Source organism: Brachyhypopomus gauderio, chromosome 1 (genome assembly GCF_052324685.1).
Source record: "Brachyhypopomus gauderio isolate BG-103 chromosome 1, BGAUD_0.2, whole genome shotgun sequence".
NCBI classification, from domain to species: domain Eukaryota; kingdom Metazoa; phylum Chordata; class Actinopteri; order Gymnotiformes; family Hypopomidae; genus Brachyhypopomus; species Brachyhypopomus gauderio.
The window spans coordinates 37646036-37671035 of record NC_135211.1 but is presented as its reverse complement, the minus strand read 5'-3'; the positions used below and the strand labels follow the sequence as shown (position 1 = coordinate 37671035).

The window sequence follows — 25000 nt, the reverse complement described above, 5'->3', positions numbered from 1 at the left end:
GTTATTTTGTGTTTGTATGTATATATATATATATATATATATATATATATATATATATATATATATGTGTGTGTGTGTGTGTGTGTGTGTGTGTGTGTGTGTGTGTGGTGTGTGTGTGTGTGTGTGTGTCCTCCACAAGCTTCAGATCTCTACTGCTCATCTTCCCACTCACACCAGCACATCACCCCAACTGTACAGGATCTTCCATGATCTCCTGATCCTAACATCTCCTATGATCTATGATGTCCTATGATGTCCTATGATCTCCTATGATGTCCTATGATGTCCTATGATGTCCTATGATCTTCCATGATCTCCTGATCCTATGGCCTTCACACACACCTTTCCCAGCCAATGACCTATGACCTTCCTCAAGCTGCATGCAGTGGTGTCACCCGCGTTTATCCGTTAGCCGTATTTTGAGGTTCAGCTTTGGTTGAAGGGAAATCCAGTGAGACTGAAGTTTTGTTGAAGGAGGGCATTTAAGGTCATGAGGGCATCATGTGCTACTGAAGATGCCTCATGTTATTTGATGCAAGCTGCTCTGTTAGTCTGCATAATACCTACAGAGAGGAAGCATGTGTGCATGTGCTTGTGTGTGAACGCGTGGCTGTGTGCACATGCCTGTGTGTGTATGTGTGAGCACATGTGCTATGTGTGCACGTGTGCTGTGTGTGCATGTGCCTGTGTGTGTATGTGTGTGCAAATTTGCTGTGTGTATGTGTGTGCATGTGTGCCTGTGTTCACGTGCCTGTGTGCTTATGTGTGCACATGCCTGTGGGTGTATGTGGGTGCACATGTGTCTGTGTGCACGTGCTTGTGTGTGTATGTGTGTGCACATGTGCATGTGTACGTGTGTGTGCACGTGTGCTGTGTGTGTGAATGTGTGCACGTCTGCTGTGTGTGCAAGTGTGCTGTGTGTGTGTGTGTGTGTGTGTGTGTGTGTATGTGTGTGCACATGTGATGTGTACGTGTGTGCACGTGTGCGCGTGTGCTGTGTGTAGGGCTGGGTATCGATTCAAATTCCAAGAATCGATCCGATTCCGATTCTGAAGATTAAGAATCGATTTATTTCGATTTAATCCGATTTAATCGATTCGATCCAATTCGATCCAATTCGGGGTTTAGTGTTATTAAAAATGTATTTGAGCTGTTTCCTGACTATGTACAGAAGCAACATGTTAAAACTAGTATTATATCGATATTAATCAGCAAATAATTACTGGTAGTTGGTAGTTACTGATGGCTGGAAGACTGGTGAAAAGGGTCATCATAAATCTACGTTCAAGAAAGGTAATCCAGGACAATAAACAGAGGACATGTTTGAGGTGTCTGCAACAGTGGACTCCTACTGGGACACTAACCAGTGCATTATTATTATGATTGAAATAATTAAGAATTCACCCAAAAGCTGTTGCTACCAAATGCATTTTAATTTTAAAAGTGCTCACACTTAATAAACTGAAAGTATAAAATGTAAACGTGTATTTTTCTTTAAAGTGCGAATATAAGAACAGAACTGTCATGTTACGGTCCCCGACCCCTCCCTTTTGGGGCGTGTGTTAACGTTGTCTGCGTCTACTTGTCTGCGTCTGTAGATCTCCGTGGGTGCGGGTGCGTCTTGTGATAATCCGTCTCACCTCGTGGGGTTTGTGCATTCGCGCAGCGTCCTGTGCTCGTCGTTGTTTGAGTCGCACACGTTCTATGTAAACGTGTTTTATGTGCGCTGTCTGCGCTTCGGTAAATGTAATAAACGTAACGATTTGAAAAGTGCAAAGGATTCTGTCTCGTCCATCGCCTTGCGCCCAACGTTACAAGAACATTTTTAACTTTTTTAAACTGTAAAAACACTGGGTAAACTGTCAGTGACATGGACTAACTGTAAATAGTCACTGACACTGGATAAACTGTCCTTCTGTTTTTAGATTGCCGATTTGACTATCGTCGTTACCGGCACTGTCCAACGCCATGTTGTTTTACAGTTAGTTAGACCGAGCACGCCTGCGTGAATTCAGTGACGAGGCGGGGGTAAAAGTTCACTAAAAAATCGATCTTTGGACGTACGAATCGATTATCAGATCATCATATGCAAATCGATTCTGAATCGGAAAATCGATTTTTTCAACACAGGCCTAGCTGTGTGTGTGAGAATGTGTGCACGTCTGTTGCGTGTGCATCTGTGCTGTGTGCTGTGTGTGTATGTGTGTGCATGTCTGCTGCGTGTGCATGTGTGCTGTGCGTGTGTGTACACGTGTGCTGTGCGTGTGTGTGTGTGCGTGTGCTGTGTGTGTGCACGTGTGCTGTGCGTGTGTGTGCACGTGTGCTGTGCGTGTGTGTGTGCACGTGTGCTGTGCGTGTGTGTGTGCACGTGTGCTGTGTGTGTTTATGGGTGTGCATGTGTGCTGTGCGTGTGCTGTGTGCGCGCTGTGCTGTGCGTGTGCTGTGTGCGCGCTGTGCGTGTGTGTGTGCTGTGTGTGTGCACCTTGGTAGTGAGTGAGTGTGAGGCTCCGGCCTCCAGCAGCACGGCGGTGGTGTGCAGTTGTCCCTCCCTGGCAGCGATGTGCAGCGGTGTGTAGCCGTTAGCTGTGGCAGCGTCCGGCAGAGCCATGTGCTGCAGCAGCAACTGAACAATCTCCGTCTGACCCAGTCTGGAGGCAATATGGAGGGGAGTCTGATCCTCCTACAGAACACACAGGATACAGAGAGGAGTCTGATTATCCTACAGAACACACAGGATACAGAGAGGAGTCTGATTATCCTACAGAACAGACAGGATATGGAGAGGAGTCTGATTATCCTACATAACAGACAGGATACACAGAGAAGTCTGATTATCCTACAGAACACTCAGGATACAGAGAGGAGTCTGATAATCCTACAGAATAGACAGAATATAGAGAGAAGTCTGATCCTCCTACAGAACAGACAGGATATGGAGAGGAGTCTCATTATCCTACAACACAGACAGGATTTATAGGAGTCTGATTATCCTACAGAAGCGACAGCACATGAAGAGGGGTCCGATCCTACAGAGGAGAAAGGATTTGGAGAGTGGGGTCTGATTCTTCTACAAAATAGACAGGATATGGAGAGATGTCTGATTATCCTAGATAAGTGTGTGTAACTGTGTGATTATGTCTCACTCTGGCTGTGGCATCCACACGTGCTCCATTCCTCAGAAGACATCGTACCACCTCCATCTGCCCTGCCCTCGCTGACATGTGGAGGGCTGTTTCCCCCCGCTACACACACACACACACACACACACACACACACACACACACACACACACACACACACACACACACACCACGCAGACATAGACCACACACACACACACACACACCATGCAGACATAGACCACACACACACACACCACGCAGACATAGACCACACACACACACACACACACACACACCACGCAGACATAGACCACACACACACACCACGCAGACATAGACCACACACACACACCACGCAGACATAGACCACACACACACACACCACGCAGACATAGACCACACACACACACCATGCAGACATAGACCACAAATACATACACACACACACCACGCAGACATAGACCACACACACACACAGCATGCAGACATAGACCACACACACATACATACACACGCACACAGACAACACGCAGACATAGACCACACACACACACACACACACATACCACGCAGACATAGACCACCACACATACACACACACACACACACAAACCACGCAGACATAGATCACCACACGTACATACACACACACACACACACACACACTCACACATACAAACCACGCAGACATAGATCACAACACGTACACACACACACACACACACACACACAGAAAACAGAATTCATAAGTCAGAATAACATAAGGTAACAAAGCAAATATACCAAATAATTATAGTATAGCACAATAATGTGGTGGCAACATTAAACTTAAAATATATTAAATGTTCCCTGAGATCACAATAATAATCACTGTTTTTAGATTTAGTACATTTAATTAGTGATCAAAGTGTTACACTGTTTTTAGTTTTATTTACAAGCAGTACATTTAATTAGTGATCAAACTGTTACAGAGGGTAATGCACAAATAGCTTGGCTGTAAGGTGTTAGCATGGAAAAAGGAATGTGGTAAGTTGTGATATGGTACAGTGTTTATAGTGTGATATGGTACAGTATATTGTGGTACTATGTGTTCTGTGAATATTGTATAGTATTCTTTGTATGGTTTATCATACATAGAGTGTAGTATGCAGTATGGGTTCTGAGTATAGTGTATAGTATACAGTAGGGTTAGGGTTAGGTGTACAGTAGTGTTCTGTGTATAGTGTATAGTATAGGGCCGTCATGGTCTGGTGGTTAGGGAACTGGTCTTGTGACCGGAGGGTCGTGGGTTCAATTCCCAGACCTGAGTCCATGACTGAGGTGCCCCTGAGCAAGGCCCTTAACCCTCAATTGCTCACTGTACAGTGTAAAAAAATGAGATAAAAATGTAAGTCGCTCTGGATAAGGGCGTCTGCCAAATGCCATAAAATGTCAATGTAAAAAAGTATACAGTAGGGTTCTGTGTATATTGTATAGTATGGTTCTGTGTATAGTGTATAGTATGGTTCTGTGTATAGTGTATAATATACCGTAGGGTTCTGTGTATAGTATGCAGTAGGGTTCTGTGTTTAGTGCATAGTATGCAGTAGGGTTCTGTGTACAGTATACAGTATGATTCTGTGTATAGTGTATAGTATGCAGTAGGGTTCTGTGTATAGTTTATAATATACCATAGGGTTCTGTGTATAGTGTATAGTGTGTAGTGTATAGGTGTAGTGTATAGTATGGTTCTGTGTATAGTATGCAGTAGTGTTCTGTGTATAGTGTATAGTATGCAGTAGGGTTCTGTGTATAGGTATAGTGTGTAGTGTATAGTGTATAGGTGTAGTGTATAGTATGGTTCTGTGTATAGTGTATAGTATGCAGTAGTATTCTGTGTATAGTGTATAGTATGCAGTAGGGTTCTGTGTATAGGTATAGTGTGTAGTGTATAGGTGTAGTGTATAGTATGGTTCTGTGTATAGTGTATAGTATGCAGTAGGGTTCTGTGTATAGGTATAGTGTGTAGTGTATAGTGTATAGGTGTAGTGTATAGTATGGTTCTGTGTATAGTGTATAGTATGCAGTAGGGTTCTGTGTACAGTGTATAGTATGCAGTAGGGTTCTGTGTACAGTGTATAGTATGCAGTAGGGTTCTGTGTACAGTGTATAGTATGCAGTAGGGTTCTGTGTATAGTGTATAGTATGCAGTAGGGTTCTGTGTATAGGTATAGTGTGTAGTGTATAGTGTATAGGTGTGGTGTACAGTATGGTTCTGTGTATAGTATGCAGTAGGGTTCTGTGTACAGTGTATAGTATGCAGTATGGTTCTGTGTACAGTGTATAGTATGCAGTAGGGTTCTGTGTACAGTGTATAGTATGCAGTAGGGTTCTGTGTATAGTGTATAGTATGCAGTATGGTTCTGCGTACAGTGTATAGTATGCAGTATGGTTCTGTGTACAGTGTATAGTATGCAGTATGGTTCTGTGTACAGTGTATAGTATGCAGTATGGTTCTGTGTATAGTGTATAGTTTGCAGTAGGGTTCTGTGTACAGTGTATAGTTTGCAGTAGGGTTCTGTGTATAGTGTATAGTATGCAGTAGGGTTCTGTGTACAGTGTATAGTATGCAGTAGGGTTCTGTGTATAGTGTATAGTATGCAGTAGGGTTCTGTGTACAGTGTATAGTATGCAGTAGGGTTCTGTGTATAGTGTATAGTATGCAGTAGGGTTCTGCAGGCCTCACAATGTTGCAGACGTCGGGTGATGCTCCATTCTGCAGCAGGAGAAGGACGATGTTGAGGTGACCCATAAATGCTGCCACATGGATCGGCGTGAGACCCGACTTCAGAGTGAGGAGGAGGAGAAAGAGAGACAGCTGCTCAGATACCATGAGATGAACCATCAGATGAACCACGTTCATCTCCAAACACAGGGTCGCTATTACCAATAAAGACAACAGACGACCTTGACGACCTGAGGTAAAATTATCAGAGTTTATAGGTCGTTACCTCAGTGACAGGTCAGGGTTAAGAGGTCAAGGGGCGCTACCTCAGTGACAGGTCAGGGTTAAGAGGTCAAGGGTCGTTACCTCAGTGACAGGTCAGGGTTCAGATGTCAAGGGGCGTTACTTCAGTAACAGGTCAAGGTCAAGAAGTCATGGGGCATTACCTGAGTGACAGGTCAGGGTTAAGAGGTCAAAGGGCGTTACCTCAGTGATTGCCTGGATAGAGGCTCCATATTTCACCAGCAGCTCCATCACCTTCACTCTGTTCTTCTTACAGGCAATATGTAGTGGAGTAAAACCATTCTGCTCACACACACACACACACACACAAACACACAAACACACACACACACACACACACACACACACACTAGTGATTACTAGGGGGTTGTGGTGTACACACACACACACACACACACACACACACACTAGTGATTACTAGGGGGCTGTGGTGTACACACACACACACACACACACACACACACACTAGTGATTACTAGGGGGCTGTGGTGTACACACACACACACACACACACTGTTACGACCACTGGTGGTCATTGTGTTGTTCGTGTCTGACGTTACAGGTCCAGATGTGTTAATTCGGCCCAGACGGGAAGAAAGGACACAACGCTCTTTTGGTTAAACCGTTCTCTTTGTTTTGTCATAGGTAGTTAGGGTAGGTTATTGTTATTTACTTTCATTTCTTTAAACATACATCAGGTAAGGTAGTTGATATTATTTTGGTTAGAGACGTTTTTGTTTATTATTTTGAGCATTGGGTTGTGTCCTGGAGTTACATCCCTTGGCCATAATTTGAATAAATTCGTCATTTCATTCATATCTATCTCACTCCCTCTTTTCCATAATATACTCATTCTCTGTTAGGGCTATAGCCTAGAGTAGTCGTAACACACACACACACACACACACACACACTAGTGATTACTAGGGGGCTGTGGTGTACACACACACACACACACACACACACACACACACACACTAGTGATTACTAGGGGGCTGTGGATCACACGTGCCCAGAGCGGTGGGCAGCCCTAGCCCAGCGCCCGGGGAGCAGTTGGGGTTAGGTGCCTTGCTCAAGGGCACCTCAGTCATGGCCTCAGGTCTGGGAATCGAACCCACGACCCTCCGGTTACAAGACCAGTTCCCTACCACCAGACAATGACTGCCCCTAACACACTAGAATACAAGCTATCAAACACACAGTGTGTGAAGCAGAAATGTAACACGGGCAACACGGTGGCTTGGTGGTTAGTACGTTTGCCTCTCAGCACTGGGGTCTTGGGTTCAAGTCCCTATCTGAGTGGAGTTTCCATGTTCTCCCCGTGTCTGCGTGGGTTTCCTCCAGGGTCTCTGGTTTCCTCCCACAGTCCAAAAACATGGAGGTTTGGTAAATTGGCAGTCCCTGATTCCCTGACAAATTCTCCCTGAGTGTGTGTCTGTGTCTCTCTGTTCAAAGTAGTGTCTGAGTGTGTCTGTGTGTCTTCATGTTTAATAAAAGCAGTTGTCTGAGTGTGTGCGTGTGTGTGTGTGTGTTTGTATGTCCAGTGGTGGATGGTGCTCTGCCACTAGGGTCTGTCCTCTCTCCCCTTCCTGCACCCCATTCAGTCCCCCAGGGGGCTGTGGCTTCTGGTAGAGAGTACACTGTGTGCAATTGGCTGCCGCTTCTCGCCGGTGTGTGTGATTGGTTGTCTGTGACTTGTACCTGTGTTAAAATTGTAAAAGCGCCTTGGGAATTTGGAAAGGCGCTATATAAATCGAACATTCATTCATTCATTCAAGTGTGGTGTGTGTGGTGAGTGTGTGGTGAGTGTGTACCAGTGCTCGAGCGTTGGGATTAGCCTTCTTGTCCAGCAGTAGTTTGGTGACTCTGTAATGTCCACAGTGGGCGGCCACATGCAGTGCTGTCAGGTAGTCCAGCGTGACATCATCAACAGGCGCCTTGAACTGGAGCAAGTGCTTCACACACTCCACATGGTCCCCTTGAGCAGACATGTGCAGTGGGGACAGTCCATTCTGTGTGTGTGTGTGTGTGTGTGTGTGTGTGTGTGTGTGTGTGTGTGTGTGTGTGTGTGTGTGTGTGTGTGTGAAAAAAAACATTAAATATTACACATCTATGTCCATTTGCTACTGTTGTTGTAATACTACATCTGTAAACATGCTGTTGAAGGTCTTTACTGAATACTGTGTGTGTGTGTGTGTGTGTGTGTACATATGTGTGTATGTGTGTGTCTGTGTGTACATGTGTATTTGTGTGTGTGTGAACATGTGAATGTGTGTGTTTACGTATTTGTGTGTGTACACATGCATGTACGTTGGTATACATGTGTGTATGTGTGTATATGTGCGTGTGCATGTGTATATGTGTGTACATGTGCATGTGTATGTGTGTATATGTGTGTGTACATGTGTGTGTATATGTGTGTGTACATGTGTGTGTACATGTATATATTTGTATGTGTGTGTGTATATGTGTATGTATATGTGTATGTGTGTGTACGTATATGTGTGTGTATATGTGTGTGTGTGTACATGTGTATATGTGTATGTGTGTGTGTACATGTGTGTGTACATGTGTATGTGTGTGTGTGTGTGTGTACACATGTGTGTGTGTGTACATGTGTGTACATGTGTGTGTGTACATGTGTGTGTGTGTACATGTGTGTATATTTGTACATGTGTGTGTGTGTGTACATGTGTGTGTGTGTGTGTACATGTGTATATTTGTACATGTGTATATGTGTGTGTGTACATGTGTGTGTGTGTGTGTGTATATATATGTGTGTGTGTGTGTACATGTGTGTGTGTACGTGTGTGTGTGTACATGTGTGTGTGTGTACATGTGTGTGTGTGTGTGTACATGTGTGTGCGTGTGTACATGTGTGTGTGTGTGTGTGTGTGTACATGTGTGTGTGTGTATATATGTGTGTGTGTACATGTGTGTGTGTGTGTGTGTGTGTACATGTGTGTGTGTGTGTGTGTACATGTGTGTGTACATGTGTGTGTACATGTGTGTGTACCTTGGTCCTGGCCAATATTGGAGCTTCTCTCTCTAGCAGTAGTTCCACTGTTGCATCGTGACCACTTCGTGCCGCACAGTGTAGTGGAGTCAGTCCATCCTACTCACCACATACACACACACACACACACACACACACACACACACACACACACACACCATCAAAACACACACACACACACACACCATCAAAACACACACACACACACACACACACACGTACACACACACACCCCATCAAAACACACACACACACACACACCATCAAAACACACACACACACACACACACCATCAAAACACACACACACACACACCATCAAAACACACACACACACACACACCATCAAAACACACACACCATCAAAACACACACACACACACACACACCATCAAAACACACACACACACACACACACACACCATCAAAACACACACACACACACACACACGTACACACACACACACCATCAACACACACACACACACACACACACACACACACACACACACACGTACACACACACACACACCATCAAAACACACACACGTACACACACACACACACCATCAAAACACACATAGACACACTTTAAAACACACGCGCACACAAACCATCATGCTGGGTTACAGGTGTTTTGTTTATGTGTTGGTGTGATGTGTTGATTGAACCCCCTTTTAAAACGGTGATGGTAGTAGTTTAAACCCTAACCCTAAACCTAGTTTAAACCCTAACCCTAAACTCTAGTTTAAACCCTAACCCTAACCTTACCTATAACCCTAGTTGGGTTAAAGGAGACGTCCTGGATCAATTAAAGGGGAGTTACTGGATCACTGACGGTTTCCTGGTGGAATTGTGGTGATTGAGTCACTGCGCTGTAAGCAAGTCAAAGGAACATTTTCTTCTTCCAGTGTTTCCTTGTGTGTGAAGAGTGTGTGTATACGCGGTGATGTGGTTGTGTGTGAAGAGTGTGTGTACACGCGTTGATGTGGTTGTGTGTGAAGAGTGTGTGTATACGCGGTGATGTGGTTGTGTGTGAAGAGTGTGTGTATACGCGGTGATGTGGTTGTGTGTGAAGAGTGTGTGTACACGCGGTGATGTGGTTGTGTGTGAAGAGTGTGTGTACACGCGGTAATGTGGTTGTGTGTGAAGAGTGTGTGTACACGCGGTGATGTGGTTGTGTGTGAAGAGTGTGTGTATACGCGGTGATGTGGTTGTGTGTGAAGAGTGTGTGGATTCGCGGTGATGTGGTTGTGTGTGAAGAGTGTGTGGATTCGCGGTGATGTGGTTGTGTGTGAAGAGTGTGTGTATGTGCGGTGATGTGGTTGTGTGTGAAGAGTGTGTGTATGTGCGGTGATGTGGTTGTGTGTGAAGAGTGTGTGTATACGCGGTGATGTGGTTGTGTGTGAAGAGTGTGTGTACACGCGGTGATGTAGTTGTTCTTCGTTGCTGAAGAGTGTTCGTTCACAGTTGGCCTTTGAAATCCCTGAACCTCTTTTCCTTTTTAAATGATGCATCCATTTCTATGGGTTGATATATTAAATGCCGCCTTTAAGAAATTATGTTGATAAATTGAAGTGAGATCCAAACTGGTGTGTATGTGTCTCAGAGATTCAAATTAATTATAACATTTACATACAAGTTAGTAGTAACTTAGTGGACACAGACGACCCAGACACACACACAAACACATTATACAAACACACACACCATACGCACACCTTCTAAACACACACACCATACGCACCCCTTCCAAACCCACACACACTGGCACAACACATGCATAACAGTCAAAACAGAGGTCGGCCTGCAGGACTCACCCGGGTTTTAGCGTCAATTTGTGCCCCCCTATCCAGCAGCAGTGCCACCATGTTGGTATTTCCCCTTTTGGAGGCCACATGGAGAGGGGTTATACCATTCTGTTTAAGAAAGGGGGAAAATTACAACGCCACTTATACTGAGAACTATAATTGTGGAATTTGACATATAAATATTAGAGCTAATATTGGACAGAACAAAACTTTACATTTAAATCTGAATTACTTTACCTGTTGACCCTAGCCAATCGCAGACTGAGATCATATTTATGTAAAAGATTGGCCTTTGATTGGGTAAAGGTGTAAGGTCCTGGTATATCATTGGCTGGGGGTCTAAGAACCAGGTCTATGATTGGCTGAGAGGCATACCCTGGCGGTAAAGTCCACGGCCGCACCACGGTTGAGCAGCAGTGTAGAAACATTCACGTTGCCGTAGTGAGCGGCGATGTGCAGAGGAGTAAATCCACTCTGCTCGAAAAACACAAACAATACAGAAAAAACAAACGAAATGAACGTATGAAGAAAGAAGAGAGGAAAGAAGAGAGGAGAGGGTTTAGTTCCTGGACACATCCAGACAACATGGAGCTGTGGTGGACTTTCATGCAACCAGAAGCGTCAGTGTTTGGAACACTGGTTATGCCAATAAGCCTAAAGCAAAACACAAGACGGTAAAGCAGAAGAGAAGAGAGCACAGGATCTGGACTAGATCTGGATTGGATCACAATGAGATCTGGACTAGATCTGGATTGGATCACAATGGGATCTGGTTGGAATCTGAATGGGACCTGGACTGGATCTGGATTAGATCAGCTTTTTAGAGGAGCTTTTTAGTGTCACCAGAACCTGAACCTGAAATCATTATTACTTGAAAAGTGTAAAGTTCATTCAGGTATGCAAAAATTCAAGTTAAAATTCAGGTTCAGGTCGAAATTCTGGTTCAGGTGTGTGTGTGTGTGTGTGTGTGTGTGTATAGACTACCCTCAGGGATCATTGATGTGTGTGTATAGACTATACCCTCGGGGATTATTGATATATGTACCTGTATGTATAGACTATACCCTCGGGGATCATTGATGTGTGTGTATAGACTATACCCTCTGGGATTATTGATGTGTGTGTATAGACTATACCCTCGGGGATTATTGATATATGTACCTGTATGTATAGACTATACCCTCGGGGATCATTGATGTGTGTGTATAGACTATACCCTCGGGGATTATTGATATATGTACCTGTATGTATAGACTATACCCTCGGGGATCATTGATGTGTGTGTATAGACTATACCCTCGGGGATTATTGATATATGTACCTGTATGTATAGACTATACCCTCGGGGATCATTGATGTGTGTGTATAGACTATACCCTCGGGGATTATTGATATATGTACCTGTGTGTATAGACCAGTGGTTCCCAAAGTGGGGGGCGCGCCCCCTAGGTGGGGCGCGGAGCTATTGCAGGGGGGGCGCGGAGCTTGAAAGTAAAACGTGCACATGTGTCAATATTAGGGATGCACCGATTCCGATATTAATATCTGAAAAAATTCTATATCGGGTATCAGTGACAATGTGACCGATCCATTAAAACAGATCTATTCAGTCTAATTCTATGCTTGTAACGCTTTTCGGAGTTACACTCCGACACGGACAGAAAACTTGGACAGTTAACAGGCGAGTGAAACACGAAGCAGAGAAGAGGTGAATCACTCACTCGTACTCGCTGGTGCTATTCCACTTAGTCCGTTTATGTGCAGGTTGACCAAAATAAACCTGGGCTCCATCATTACTTGACTGTTCATACATGAACTGGTGAGTTGTCCAAAGCTCATTGAATGCGTTACTTACAGAAATAAAATAAAGATAAAATAAAGAGCAGTGGTTTTCTACGGCAGAAAGCTAAATAACAACAATATTCCATACGCGCGCTCAACTCGCTCCCTTAAAGAGACAGTACACATATTTCTGGCCGTTACATGCTTTGTGCTCTGCGTGATGTCAACGCTAGCAAACTAGCCGCATAGGTATTGCTGTTTCTCTTATTTCATCTCCTTATTTATTTTAAATGATATTTAGAATTCTTGAACCATTTCAAAGGTTTCTTGCAGTTTATTTTTTTCATGTTTGACCAAAGATGTGAACCTATTGTTTTTGTCTGTTTCAGGTTCTTTGGTATTTAACATTCAATGTTATATTCATAATTGCCCTGACTGAACAAATGCAAGTTGTGCTGTTTTTACATGTTTTTATGTGTGTTTAAGTGTGCTATACTGGTGCAGAGTTTTCAATAAACTTGTAATTCAGTATGTCTGTGTTTAAAAAAAAAATGTTTTAAGTCGATTCAGCACTGTTTTATCAGATCGGTATCGGATCAGTATCGGCCGATACCAAGCCTCAGATAGATATGAATGGGTATCGGAAGTGAAAAACGTGAATCGGTGCATCCCTAGTCAATAGGGGGGGGGGGGGGGGGGGGGGGGACGCAAAAATATTCTCATCTACTAAAGGGGGGCACGGCAGAAAAAGTTTGGGAACCACTGGTATAGACTATACCCTCGGGGATCATTGATGAAAGTAATGGTGGAAGTTACGTTTAAGATCTTGTGTAAGATTCATTAATAATCATTGTTTAAGCCAGTGGTTCCCAAACTTTTTCTGCCGTGCCCCCCTTTAGTAGATGAGAATATTTTTGCGTCCCCCCCCCCCCCCCCCCCCCCCTATTGACTAGGGATGCACCGATTCACGTTTTTCACTTCCGATACCCATTCATATCTATCTGAGGCTTGGTATCGGCCGATACTGATCCGATACCGATCTGATAAAACAGTGCTGAATCGACTTAAAACATTTTTTTTTTAAACACAGACATACTGAATTACAAGTTTATTGAAAACTCTGCACCAGTATAGCACACTTAAACACACATAAAAACATGTAAAAACAGCACAACTTGCATTTGTTCAGTCAGGGCAATTATGAATATAACATTGAATGTTAAATACCAAAGAACCTGAAACAGACAAAAACAATAGGTTCACATCTTTGGTCAAACATGAAAAAAATAAACTGCAAGAAACCTTTGAAATGGTTCAAGAATTCTAAATATCATTTAAAATAAATAAGGAGATGAAATAAGAGAAACAGCAATACCTATGCGGCTAGTTTGCTAGCGTTGACATCACGCAGAGCACAAAGCATGTAACGGCCAGAAATATGTGTACTGTCTCTTTAAGGGAGCGAGTTGAGCGCGCGTATGGAATATTGTTGTTATTTAGCTTTCTGCCGTAGAAAACCACTGCTCTTTATTTTATCTTTATTTTATTTCTGTAAGTAACGCATTCAATGAGCTTTGGACAACTCACCAGTTCATGTATGAACAGTCAAGTAATGATGGAGCCCAGGTTTATTTTGGTCAACCTGCACATAAACGGACTAAGTGGAATAGCACCAGCGAGTACGAGTGAGTGATTCACCTCTTCTCTGCTTCGTGTTTCACTCGCCTGTTAACTGTCCAAGTTTTCTGTCCGTGTCGGAGTGTAACTCCGAAAAGCGTTACAAGCATAGAATTAGACTGAATAGATCTGTTTTAATGGATCGGTCACATTGTCACTGATACCCGATATAGAATTTTTTCAGATATTAATATCGGAATCGGTGCATCCCTAATATTGACACATGTGCACGTTTTACTTTCAAGCTCCGCGCCCCCCCTGCAATAGCTCCGCGCCCCACCTAGGGGGCGCGCCCCCCACTTTGGGAACCACTGGTTTAAGCGATAAGGTTTGAGTTTATTAATAGTTTTGATGTCTGTTTTATGGTGTTATGCTGTTTAAACAGCATCCTGAACTTGTAGTTTGGAGCTGTCAACTAGCTCAGAATCGTTCACCCAACATAAATTAACAAAAAATATAAACCATCTTCATTTCCACAAATACTACAAATGCGATGCCACTCGCTCGCAGTGGTTTAAATGGCGCTGATGGTGTGGATGAATATTCACTGATGAACAATCTGTAATAAATCTTTATTGTTTATGTTGTGTCGTGGGGGTGTAGTGTTATCAATGGCAGGACACACTTGTTGAGAAGAGCATTTTATATAAGTGATTTAACATTACCTTAACTAAATTAATATAATAGAAGACACACAGACAGTACAATCATGATAAGGCATGACTATACTAAACTAGATGAAACCAGAAACCACTAGTGACACAACACGGACGACTAAACCGAACATAGCAGAGAACGTGTACAGATAAACAAGAAAACACTCAAACTCACCCATGCACACACAACATACTCTCATACAAAACACATACTCTTTAACGATAATGTCGAATTTAGATTAGTGGTAGACGATGAGTAGCAGGAGCTGCTCGGTAGTTGATGGCTGATGCTGCGGCTGACAATCTAGAATAACAATCCAAACCAATACAAAGCTAAACTATCTACATTTGCACAAATACTACAAATGCGATGCCACTTGCTTGCAGAGGTTTAAATTATGCTGATGGCGTGGAGGAACATTCACTGATAACCATACATCTATAATTATAAATCCTTTAAATTTACAGTGCTGTCGTTAACGGTCTACCACTGTAGATTTGCGTACCCTCCTATAATCTTAATTCGACGTTATCGTTATCGCTAAACAGTATTCTGAACTTATATTTTAGAGCTGTCTAGCTGGATGTCGGCTAATATCTTTCACTCAATATAATTTTCAAACAAAAGTTATGAACCATCTTCATTTCAACAAATGGCGATTCGGAGCTCTTCGGGATGATTTAAGCGAGTGGCCGATACGCAGAGTCACCCAAAAGACTCTTTAGATGTAAGTCAGCAGAGGCAGTCGGCGTTTCAGGACAACGGAGGCCACAGTCACGCAGCACTGGCCACACTAAGTGCCACGATTATGTGGCAGCTGCCACAAGGTGCCATTTCTGGGTGGCACAGTGGTCACTTTCGTGCTGCTTACATGCTACTTACACGCCAAACAGGGACCACACTCTTACAGGAAATTTAGCAGAAAGACGCGCCTCTTAATGACCTCTGATATGTTTTGTGATTGGCCAGATGCAGTTCGATTAGCTCCGAGTTTGTTTGCTCATCCTAAGTATCCCGGATGCATTCCCGAACCGCTTTTCAACCTGAACCTGAATTTCGACCCGAACCTGAATTTTAACTTGAATTTTTGCATACCTGAATTAATTCTACAGACCGTTTTTTCAAGTAATAATGGTTTCAGGTTCAGGTTCTGGTGACACTAAAAAAACTCCATAAGAATGGGATCTAAAATGGATCAGAATGGGATCTGGACTGGATCATGCCCAAAACATCTACAGCGAGCACAGGCACAACATGCACTGAACACAAAAATAAAAGACGCATTTCTTTCAATTCATGTCAGCCTAAAATGAGTCTTTATATGAAAGAAAAACAATTGCTATTCTCTACAGCTAGTGGCTAATCAATATCCAATTATCAATTATCAATCATTAGTGATTAATATTTCCATATGGGTCTAACACATGTGTGAGAGCCATTGTGTGGGTTGGGCTGGTCTTACCTTTCCATTCTGACAGACACGGTGCATTTTAGGAGACAACATTTTAAAAAGATGCAGTGAACTTTCACACTACAGACTACGGACAACAACTTAGCATGGTGAGCTAAGAGGTATCTGTTTTCAGGACAGTATAAGTATACAGTATAGGTTTGCAAATTTCATATAATTAATATTAAATAAACATTAAAAAATACTATATCACTAAACATTCTAAACATAAAACGCACTTACTTTTAGCATAATTCTATACAACTATATATTACAAAATATCTGAACCAAATTACAATAGTAAAACTCTTCTTAGCATTCGGTGCAGTGAGAAACAGAACCTTGGTTAAAAACATGCACAAACAACCAAACAGCAAAAACAATTATAAAACAAAATGTCTGCCGTGGTTTTTCTCTTAGATACATGCAAATACATACACACACACAAGATACCCATGTACCCTTGTTCACACAACACCCTCCCACACACACACATCTGTGCTTAGTGCAGTGTTATGCTACTACATGCAAGTAGACAGAGGAGTGTGCAGCATTCACAAACTTACTAACCCTAATCACAGAGATGAGAGATATTACAGTAGTGTAGATATACACACAGAGACTTACTAAACCTAACACAGAGATGAGAGACATTACACTAGTGTAGATACACACATACACACACAAACTTACTAACCCTAACACAGAGATGAGAGACATTACACTAGTGTAGATACACACATACACACACAAACTTACTAACCCTAACACAGAGATGAGAGACATTACACTAGTGTAGATATACACATACACACACAAACTTACTAACCCTAACAGAGATGAGAGACATTACACTAGTGTAGATATACACACAGAGACTTACTAACCCTAACACAGAGATGAGAGACATTACACTAGTGTAGATATACACACAGAGACTTACTAACCCTAACACAGAGATGAGAGACATTACACTAGTGTAGATATGCCCAAGACTTGCTGCTTCCTGTGTGACGGTTCTGTGTGACGCTGCTTCCTGCCGACGCTGTTGCGGAGCGAATTTTGAAATTGTTTTCTAAAGTATAATAATCTATTTACGTGCTAATCTTTACCTTTTGCCTTCCTAGATAAATTTTACAGGTTTTATTCCGGCCGCTGACCAACTTTCTGCCTTCACAAATCAGCTAGCGTAAGTTTATATATCGGCTAGACACGGTAAGTGTTTTGATTTATCCATGGCTGGTGTTGGTTTGTTCCCGTGTTCGGAGTGTGGCATGTTCAGTCTAGACCCTTTCGCCACTGATAGTAATAGTGATAGTATTTGAGAGAGGTGCAAACTAGTGAATTCTCTCGTGGCGAAAGTGGAAAGCTTAGAGCGACGCGTCCACTCATTATTGAGGGATAGAGAGACAGGGACAGGGTCTGTAGTAGCTGTGGACGCGCCAGGGAGAACTAGCGCCTCCGCGACTCCGGCGATAGAGTCCTCACAGCGGGGCGAATGGGTGACGTCTCGGCGGCGTAGTCGGAGAGCGAGGGCTGCAGCTACCGCTAACGCCAGCGCTAGCCCACCAGAGCACCACTCACGTGTCCAACAGGTTTGCCCCGCTCAGTGCTACACCCGCTGAGGAGACTCTGGTCATAGGAGACTCTATAGTCCGACACGTGAAAGTCGCTATTCCTGTAGGGGCTCCAGCGGTTACAGTCAGCTGTTTACCGGGAGCCAGAGCGCCGGACATTAGTGGCAACCTTAGACTGTTAGCCCATAAACGATTCTCTAGGATAGTTATACATGTAGGGGCCAACGATATACGTCTGCGGCAGTCAGAGGTGACTAAGGCTAATGTTAAAGAGGTGGTTAAATTAGCCCAGACGATGTCTGATGCCGTAATCTGCTCTGGCCCCATCCCAATGCGGTGCGGTGATGAGCAGTACAGCAGGCTCACGTCGCTAAACCGCTGGATGTCCAAGTGGTGTTCAGAAAATCAAGTGGGCTTTATTAATAATTGGGAAGAGTTCGAGGGCAAGCCTGGTCTTTTAGGCAGGGACGGTGTCCACCCCACCCGGAATGGCGCTGCCCTGTTATCTTGCAGCATAGCCCGTAGTCTGTTAGTTAGTGGGCAGTGTAGCACTAGGAGCTGCTGACTAACCAGAGTCGCGACCAGGCCGCAGACTAACGGGCTAAACCGTCTGTCTGCGAGCTGCTTAGAGGCGTCACCAAGATCCCATAGGATTGAGACTGTGTCTGTGCCCTGGGTTAAATTAAATCATAAGAAAATATTCCGCCCTAAGTTTTTAACTAATATTCAGACTTCACATCAAATTATTACAACCTATATGACCGATCTGAAAATTGGAATAATCAATATTCGATCGCTCAACTCAAAAGCAGTTTTTGTAAATGAACTTATAACAGACCAGAACATTGATATTCTATGTCTAACTGAAACGTGGGTTCAATCTGGTGATTATTTAACTCTAAACGAAGCCACTCCTGTGGGATATAGTTATATACATAGACCTAGACTGTCAGGCAGAGGAGGTGGAATATGTATAATCTATCGTGATTGTTTAGAAATTCATCAGAAATACTTAGATATCTCAAACTCATTTGAGATGCAGTCTATTAATGTAATTAGTCCATCTGAAAATAAAAGTACATTTTCCCTAACCAATGTATACAGACCACCAGGGCCTTACTCAGATTTCTTAAATGATTTCACCGATTTTGCAGCAAATTTAGCAGTATGTAGTGACAAAATAATAATGGTAGGAGACTTTAACATACACTTTGATAATGCGGAGGATCCACTGACAAGGGCTTTTACTTCTATATTGAACTCTGTCTGCATTAAACAAAACGTAGTAGGACCTACACATTATCGAAATCATACCCTAGATCTAATATTAACGCTGGGTATCGACGTAGATAATATAAACATACTCCCGCAAACCGTAGCAATCTCCGATCACTATTTAGTCAAATTCGATTTTCACCTTAATATAAATACCCGCCCGTCTCCTTGGCAGTGTATAAAGCGCTCGATAAATTCATCAACAGCAACACAGTTTATTGAAACCCTCCCTGACTTAACTGCTTTAGCCCACTCGCCATCCGATCCAGGAGTTAGATAGTCTAACCGACTACTTAGAGAATACCTGCAGATCAGCTCTAGATATAGTAGCTCCACTAAAATATAAAAAAGCTAGATCCAAAAAGCTCGCCCCGTGGTACACTGACCAAACTAGAAACTTAAAACAAATAGCACGTAAATTAGAGCGGAAATGGCGATCTACTAAATTGGAAGTATTCCACTGTGCCTGGAAGGATAGCATTATTGACTACAAACGGGCACTCACTAAAGCACGCTCAGCATACTTAGTCTCACTGATAGAGAAAAATAAAAACAATCCTAGATTTCTTTTTAATACTATTTCTAAACTTACAAAAAATCAAGCAGGCACAGAACCTCAGATTCCAGTAAACCTCACTAGTAATGTATTTATAGATTTCTTTAATAATAAAATAGAGAATATTAGACAAAATATAAAACCCTTTATTAGCAATACAACTGGTATGTCATCTGGTTTGGTTGATATTGATTTAAATTACATACCGGGAGAAAAACTTGATGCTTTTCATCCACTCCCAAAATCAGAATTAGAGAAAATAATTTCTTCCTTAAATTGTACTACCTGCACATTAGACTCAGTCCCCTCAAAGTTATTAAAAGAGGTATTACCAGCTGTAACTGAACCTCTTCTAACTATAGTTAACTCATCCATTACAATAGGTCACATGCCCAAATCATGTAAGTTAGCAATTATCAAACCTCTGATCAAGAAACCAAATCTTGATCCGACTGTGCTATCTAATTATAGACCCATTTCAAACACATCATTTATATCTAAGATCATAGAAAAAGCTGTTGCCCAGCAATTATGCCTATATCTGCATAGGAATAACATATTTGAAAAGTTCCAATCTGGTTTTAGGCCCCATCACAGTACTGAAACAGCATTAGTTAAAGTAACAAATGATCTCCTCCTTGCATCAGATCAAGGCTATGTATCACTGTTAGTGCTTCTTGATCTTAGTGCAGCTTTCGACACAATTGATCATAGGATCTTGCTAGAAAGGTTAGAACGCTGGGTTGGAGTCTCAGGCACAGCCCTTTCATGGTTTCAGTCTTACTTAACAAATCGCTATCAGTTTGTAGAGCTCAATAATATTTCATCCAAACGTACAATGGTTAAATATGGGGTCCCGCAAGGCTCCATCTTAGGACCACTATTATTTACATTATATATGCTACCATTGGGCACAGTAATAAACAAACATGGTGTCAATTTTCACTGCTATGCGGATGACACTCAACTTTACATATCAACCAAACCCGATGACAAACTCAGTTTAGGAAAAATTGAGGCCTGTGTAAGAGATATTAAATGCTGGATGTCTCTAAACTTCCTACAATTAAATGAGGACAAAACAGAAGTTCTCCTTGTGGGCCCTAAGGCCGCAAGACAGAAAATTCCAAATTTAATGCTTAATCTTGCAGACTATCCCATTACACCTGGCACAGTAGCCAAAAACCTAGGCATCATACTCGACTCCGACCTATCATTTGATAAATATATAGATAATACTACTAGGATAGCTTTTCTACATCTCCGCAATATTACCAAATTAAGAAATGCATTATCACAGGATGATGCAGAAAAATTGGTGCACGCCTTTGTTAGCTCTAGACTAGACTACTGCAATTCACTACTGTCAGGATGTTCAAATAGGAATCTAAATAAACTTCAAATAGTTCAAAATGCCGCAGCTAGAGTTCTGACCAGAACTAGAAAATTTCAGCATATTAGACCAGTCCTATCAACCCTGCATTGGCTCCCAGTTAAATTTCGTATTGATTTTAAAATTCTATTATTAGCATATAAAGCACTGCACGGGCTTGCTCCTGAATACCTCCAGGAACTTATTTCCTACTATGAACCCCCACGTCAACTAAGATCACAGGGTGCTGGTCTGTTATTAGTTCCACAAATTAACAAGGTAACAGCAGGGGGAAGAGCCTTTTCTTATAAGGCCCCCCAGCTTTGGAATAATCTTCCTAAATGTGTCCGGGACTCTGACACTGTCACAATCTTTAAATCTAGGTTGAAAACCCACTTATTTAGTCTAGCGTTTGATAATTAATATCCCCCTTAGATAAAGGTACAGATCCAGGGGTTCATAGACAAAGGGTTTTATGGTAGACTGGGGTGCTGGTGCTGTCATCCTGTCACTGCTCGTGGTCACTCAAGTTTGTTGACGGTGCAGTGGACGGATGCCATTGTCTCAGAATGCCCCCAAGCCTATGTTACCTTCTGGTTCTGCCTTTTTTAGCTAGGCTGTAATAATTTAACTTAGTGTCGGAGTTGCTGCCACACTCCAGAAATGTTTATAATTTTACCTGTCCTGTACATGTCCTCATACAGAGCTAATTTTCCCTGTTTCTCCACATGGCTGCCCGCCTGCTTGAGGAATAATGAGATGAGGAGAGACAAGCGATCCATCCTGGGCCGGCCACCTCCTGCCTAACCGGATGCCTACACCATGATGGACATTATTACATCTTTTATATTCTGTCTAAATGGACATTATTGCATCTTTTACATTCTGTCTACATTCTGTCTATATTGTTGTTGTTGTCATGGTGACCGGTGTCGGCCAGAGGAGGATGGGCTCCCCCCCTGAGTCTTGGTTCCTCTCAAGGTTTCTTCCTCATGCAAAAACTAGGGAGTTTTTCCTTGCCACTGTCGCCTTTGGCTTGCTCACTGGGGGCTAGGACTCGGCACTTGTAAAGCTGCTTTGTGACAACAACTGTTGTAAAAAGCGCTATATAAATAAAATTTGATTTGATTTGATTTGATATACACACAGAGACTTACTAACCCTAACACAGAGATGAGAGACATTACACTAGTGTAGATATACACACAGAGACTTACTAACCCTAACACAGAGATGAGAGACATTACACTAGTGTAGATATACACACACACACAAACTTACTAACCCTAACACAGAGATGAGAGACATTACACTAGTGTAGATACACACACACATACACACACAAACTTACTAACCCTAACACAGAGATGAGAGACATTACACTAGTGTAGATATACACACAGAGACTTACTAACCCTAACACAGAGATGAGAGACATTACACTAGTGTAGATATATATACACACACACACACACAAACTTACTAACCCTAACACAGAGATGAGAGACAGTAAACTAGTGTAGATATACACACAGAGACTTACTAACCCTAACACAGAGATGAGAGACATTACACTAATGTAGATACACACACACATACACACACAAACTTACTAACCCTAACACAGAGATGAGAGACATTACACTAGTGTAGATATACACACAGAGACTTACTAACCCTAACACAGAGATGAGAGACATTACACTAGTGTAGATATACACACACACACACACACAAACTTACTAACCCTAACACAGAGATGAGAGACAGTAAACTAGTGTAGATATACACACAGAGACTTACTAACCCTAACACAGAGATGAGAGACATTACACTAGTGTAGATATACACACAGAGACTTACTAACCCTAACACAGAGAGATGAGAGACATTAAACTAGTGTAGATATATATACACACACACAAACTTACTAACCCTAACACAGAGATGAGAGACAGTAAACTAGTGTAGATATACACACAGAGACTTACTAACCCTAACACAGAGATGAGAGACATTACACTAATGTAGATACACACACACATACACACACAAACTTACTAACCCTAACACAGAGATGAGAGACATTACACTAGTGTAGATATACACACAGAGACTTACTAACCCTAACACAGAGATGAGAGACATTACACTAGTGTAGATATACACACACACACACACAAACTTACTAACCCTAACACAGAGATGAGAGACATTACACTAGTGTAGATATACACACAGAGACTTACTAACCCTAACACAGAGATGAGAGACATTACACTAGTGTAGATATACACACACACACACACACACAAACTTACTAACCCTAACACAGAGATGAGAGACAGTAAACTAGTGTAGATATACACACAGAGACTTACTAACCCTAACACAGAGATGAGAGACATTACACTAGTGTAGATATACACACAGAGACTTACTAACCCTAACACAGAGAGATGAGAGACATTAAACTAGTGTAGATATATATACACACACACAAACTTACTAACCCTAACACAGAGATGAGAGACAGTAAACTAGTGTAGATATACACACAGAGACTTACTAACCCTAACACAGAGATGAGAGACATTACACTAATGTAGATACACACACACATACACACACAAACTTACTAACCCTAACACAGAGATGAGAGACATTACACTAGTGTAGATATACACACAGAGACTTACTAACCCTAACACAGAGATGAGAGACATTACACTAGTGTAGATATACACACACACACACACAAACTTACTAACCCTAACACAGAGATGAGAGACAGTAAACTAGTGTAGATATACACACAGAGACTTACTAACCCTAACACAGAGATGAGAGACATTACACTAGTGTAGATATACACACAGAGACTTACTAACCCTAACACAGAGATGAGAGACATTACACTAGTGTAGATATACACACAGAGACTTACTAACCCTAACACAGAGATGAGAGACATTACACTAGTGTAGATATACACACACATACACACACAAACTTACTAACCCTAACACAGAGATGAGAGACATTACACTAGTGTAGATATACACACAGAGACTTACTAACCATAACACAGAGATGAGAGACATTACACTAGTGTAGATATACACACAGAGACTTACTAACCCTAACACAGAGATGAGAGACATTACACTAGTGTAGATATACACACACATACACACACAAACTTACTAACCCTAACACAGAGATGAGAGACATTACACTAGTGTAGATGTACATACACACAGACAGACAGACCAGAGTTGTATAATCCAGGTTCAGAAAGTAAAAGTCCTCACCAGGATTTTGCTCAGGCTTCCTGGATTGAGTTGATTCCACTAATTTTACCTGGATTGCACTAATTAGAAATCTAGCAAGTTTGAGCAAAATCCTGGTGAGGACTTTTACTTTCTGAACCTGGATTATACAACTCTGAGACAGACAGACAGACTTCTGTAAAACTTCTAGTACCTCAGTTGTCCTGTTCACCATCATCTGTGCAGGCAGCAGCAAAGGTGAGTGGGGAGAGAACAGATCTGTTACCCCATACACACTCGTAACCACACAGTTACCCCGTACCCACCACTGCCCTCACACTGTTACCCCAAACCCACCCGTGCCCCCACACTGTTAACTCACACCCACCCGTGACCCCACACTGTTACCCCACACCCACCCGTGACC

At 42.4% G+C, this 25000-nt stretch overlaps 1 protein-coding gene across 6 annotated transcripts in view; it reads right to left on the bottom strand.

Moving 5' to 3' along the window:
* The window catches only part of ank2a (ankyrin 2a, neuronal), a 126561-nt gene that overhangs the window by 77689 nt on the left and 23872 nt on the right, over nucleotides 1-25000 (bottom strand). For 5 of the 6 annotated variants that reach the window (XM_077012943.1, XM_077012963.1, XM_077012952.1 and 2 more), the window contains exons 7-15: nucleotides 24788-24811; nucleotides 11331-11429; nucleotides 10965-11063; nucleotides 9146-9244; nucleotides 7944-8141; nucleotides 6313-6411; nucleotides 5848-5946; nucleotides 3144-3242; nucleotides 2483-2680 (exon numbers count right to left, since the gene is read on the bottom strand). In XM_077012943.1, coding sequence (XP_076869058.1) covers nucleotides 2483-2680; nucleotides 3144-3242; nucleotides 5848-5946; nucleotides 6313-6411; nucleotides 7944-8141; nucleotides 9146-9244; nucleotides 10965-11063; nucleotides 11331-11429; nucleotides 24788-24811 — 1014 coding nt within the window. Of the gene's footprint in view, nucleotides 1-2482; nucleotides 2681-3143; nucleotides 3243-5847; nucleotides 5947-6312; nucleotides 6412-7943; nucleotides 8142-9145; nucleotides 9245-10964; nucleotides 11064-11330; nucleotides 11430-16533; nucleotides 16576-24787; nucleotides 24812-25000 lie in introns of those variants that run through there. The other variant, XM_077012977.1, reaches the window with a different exon arrangement.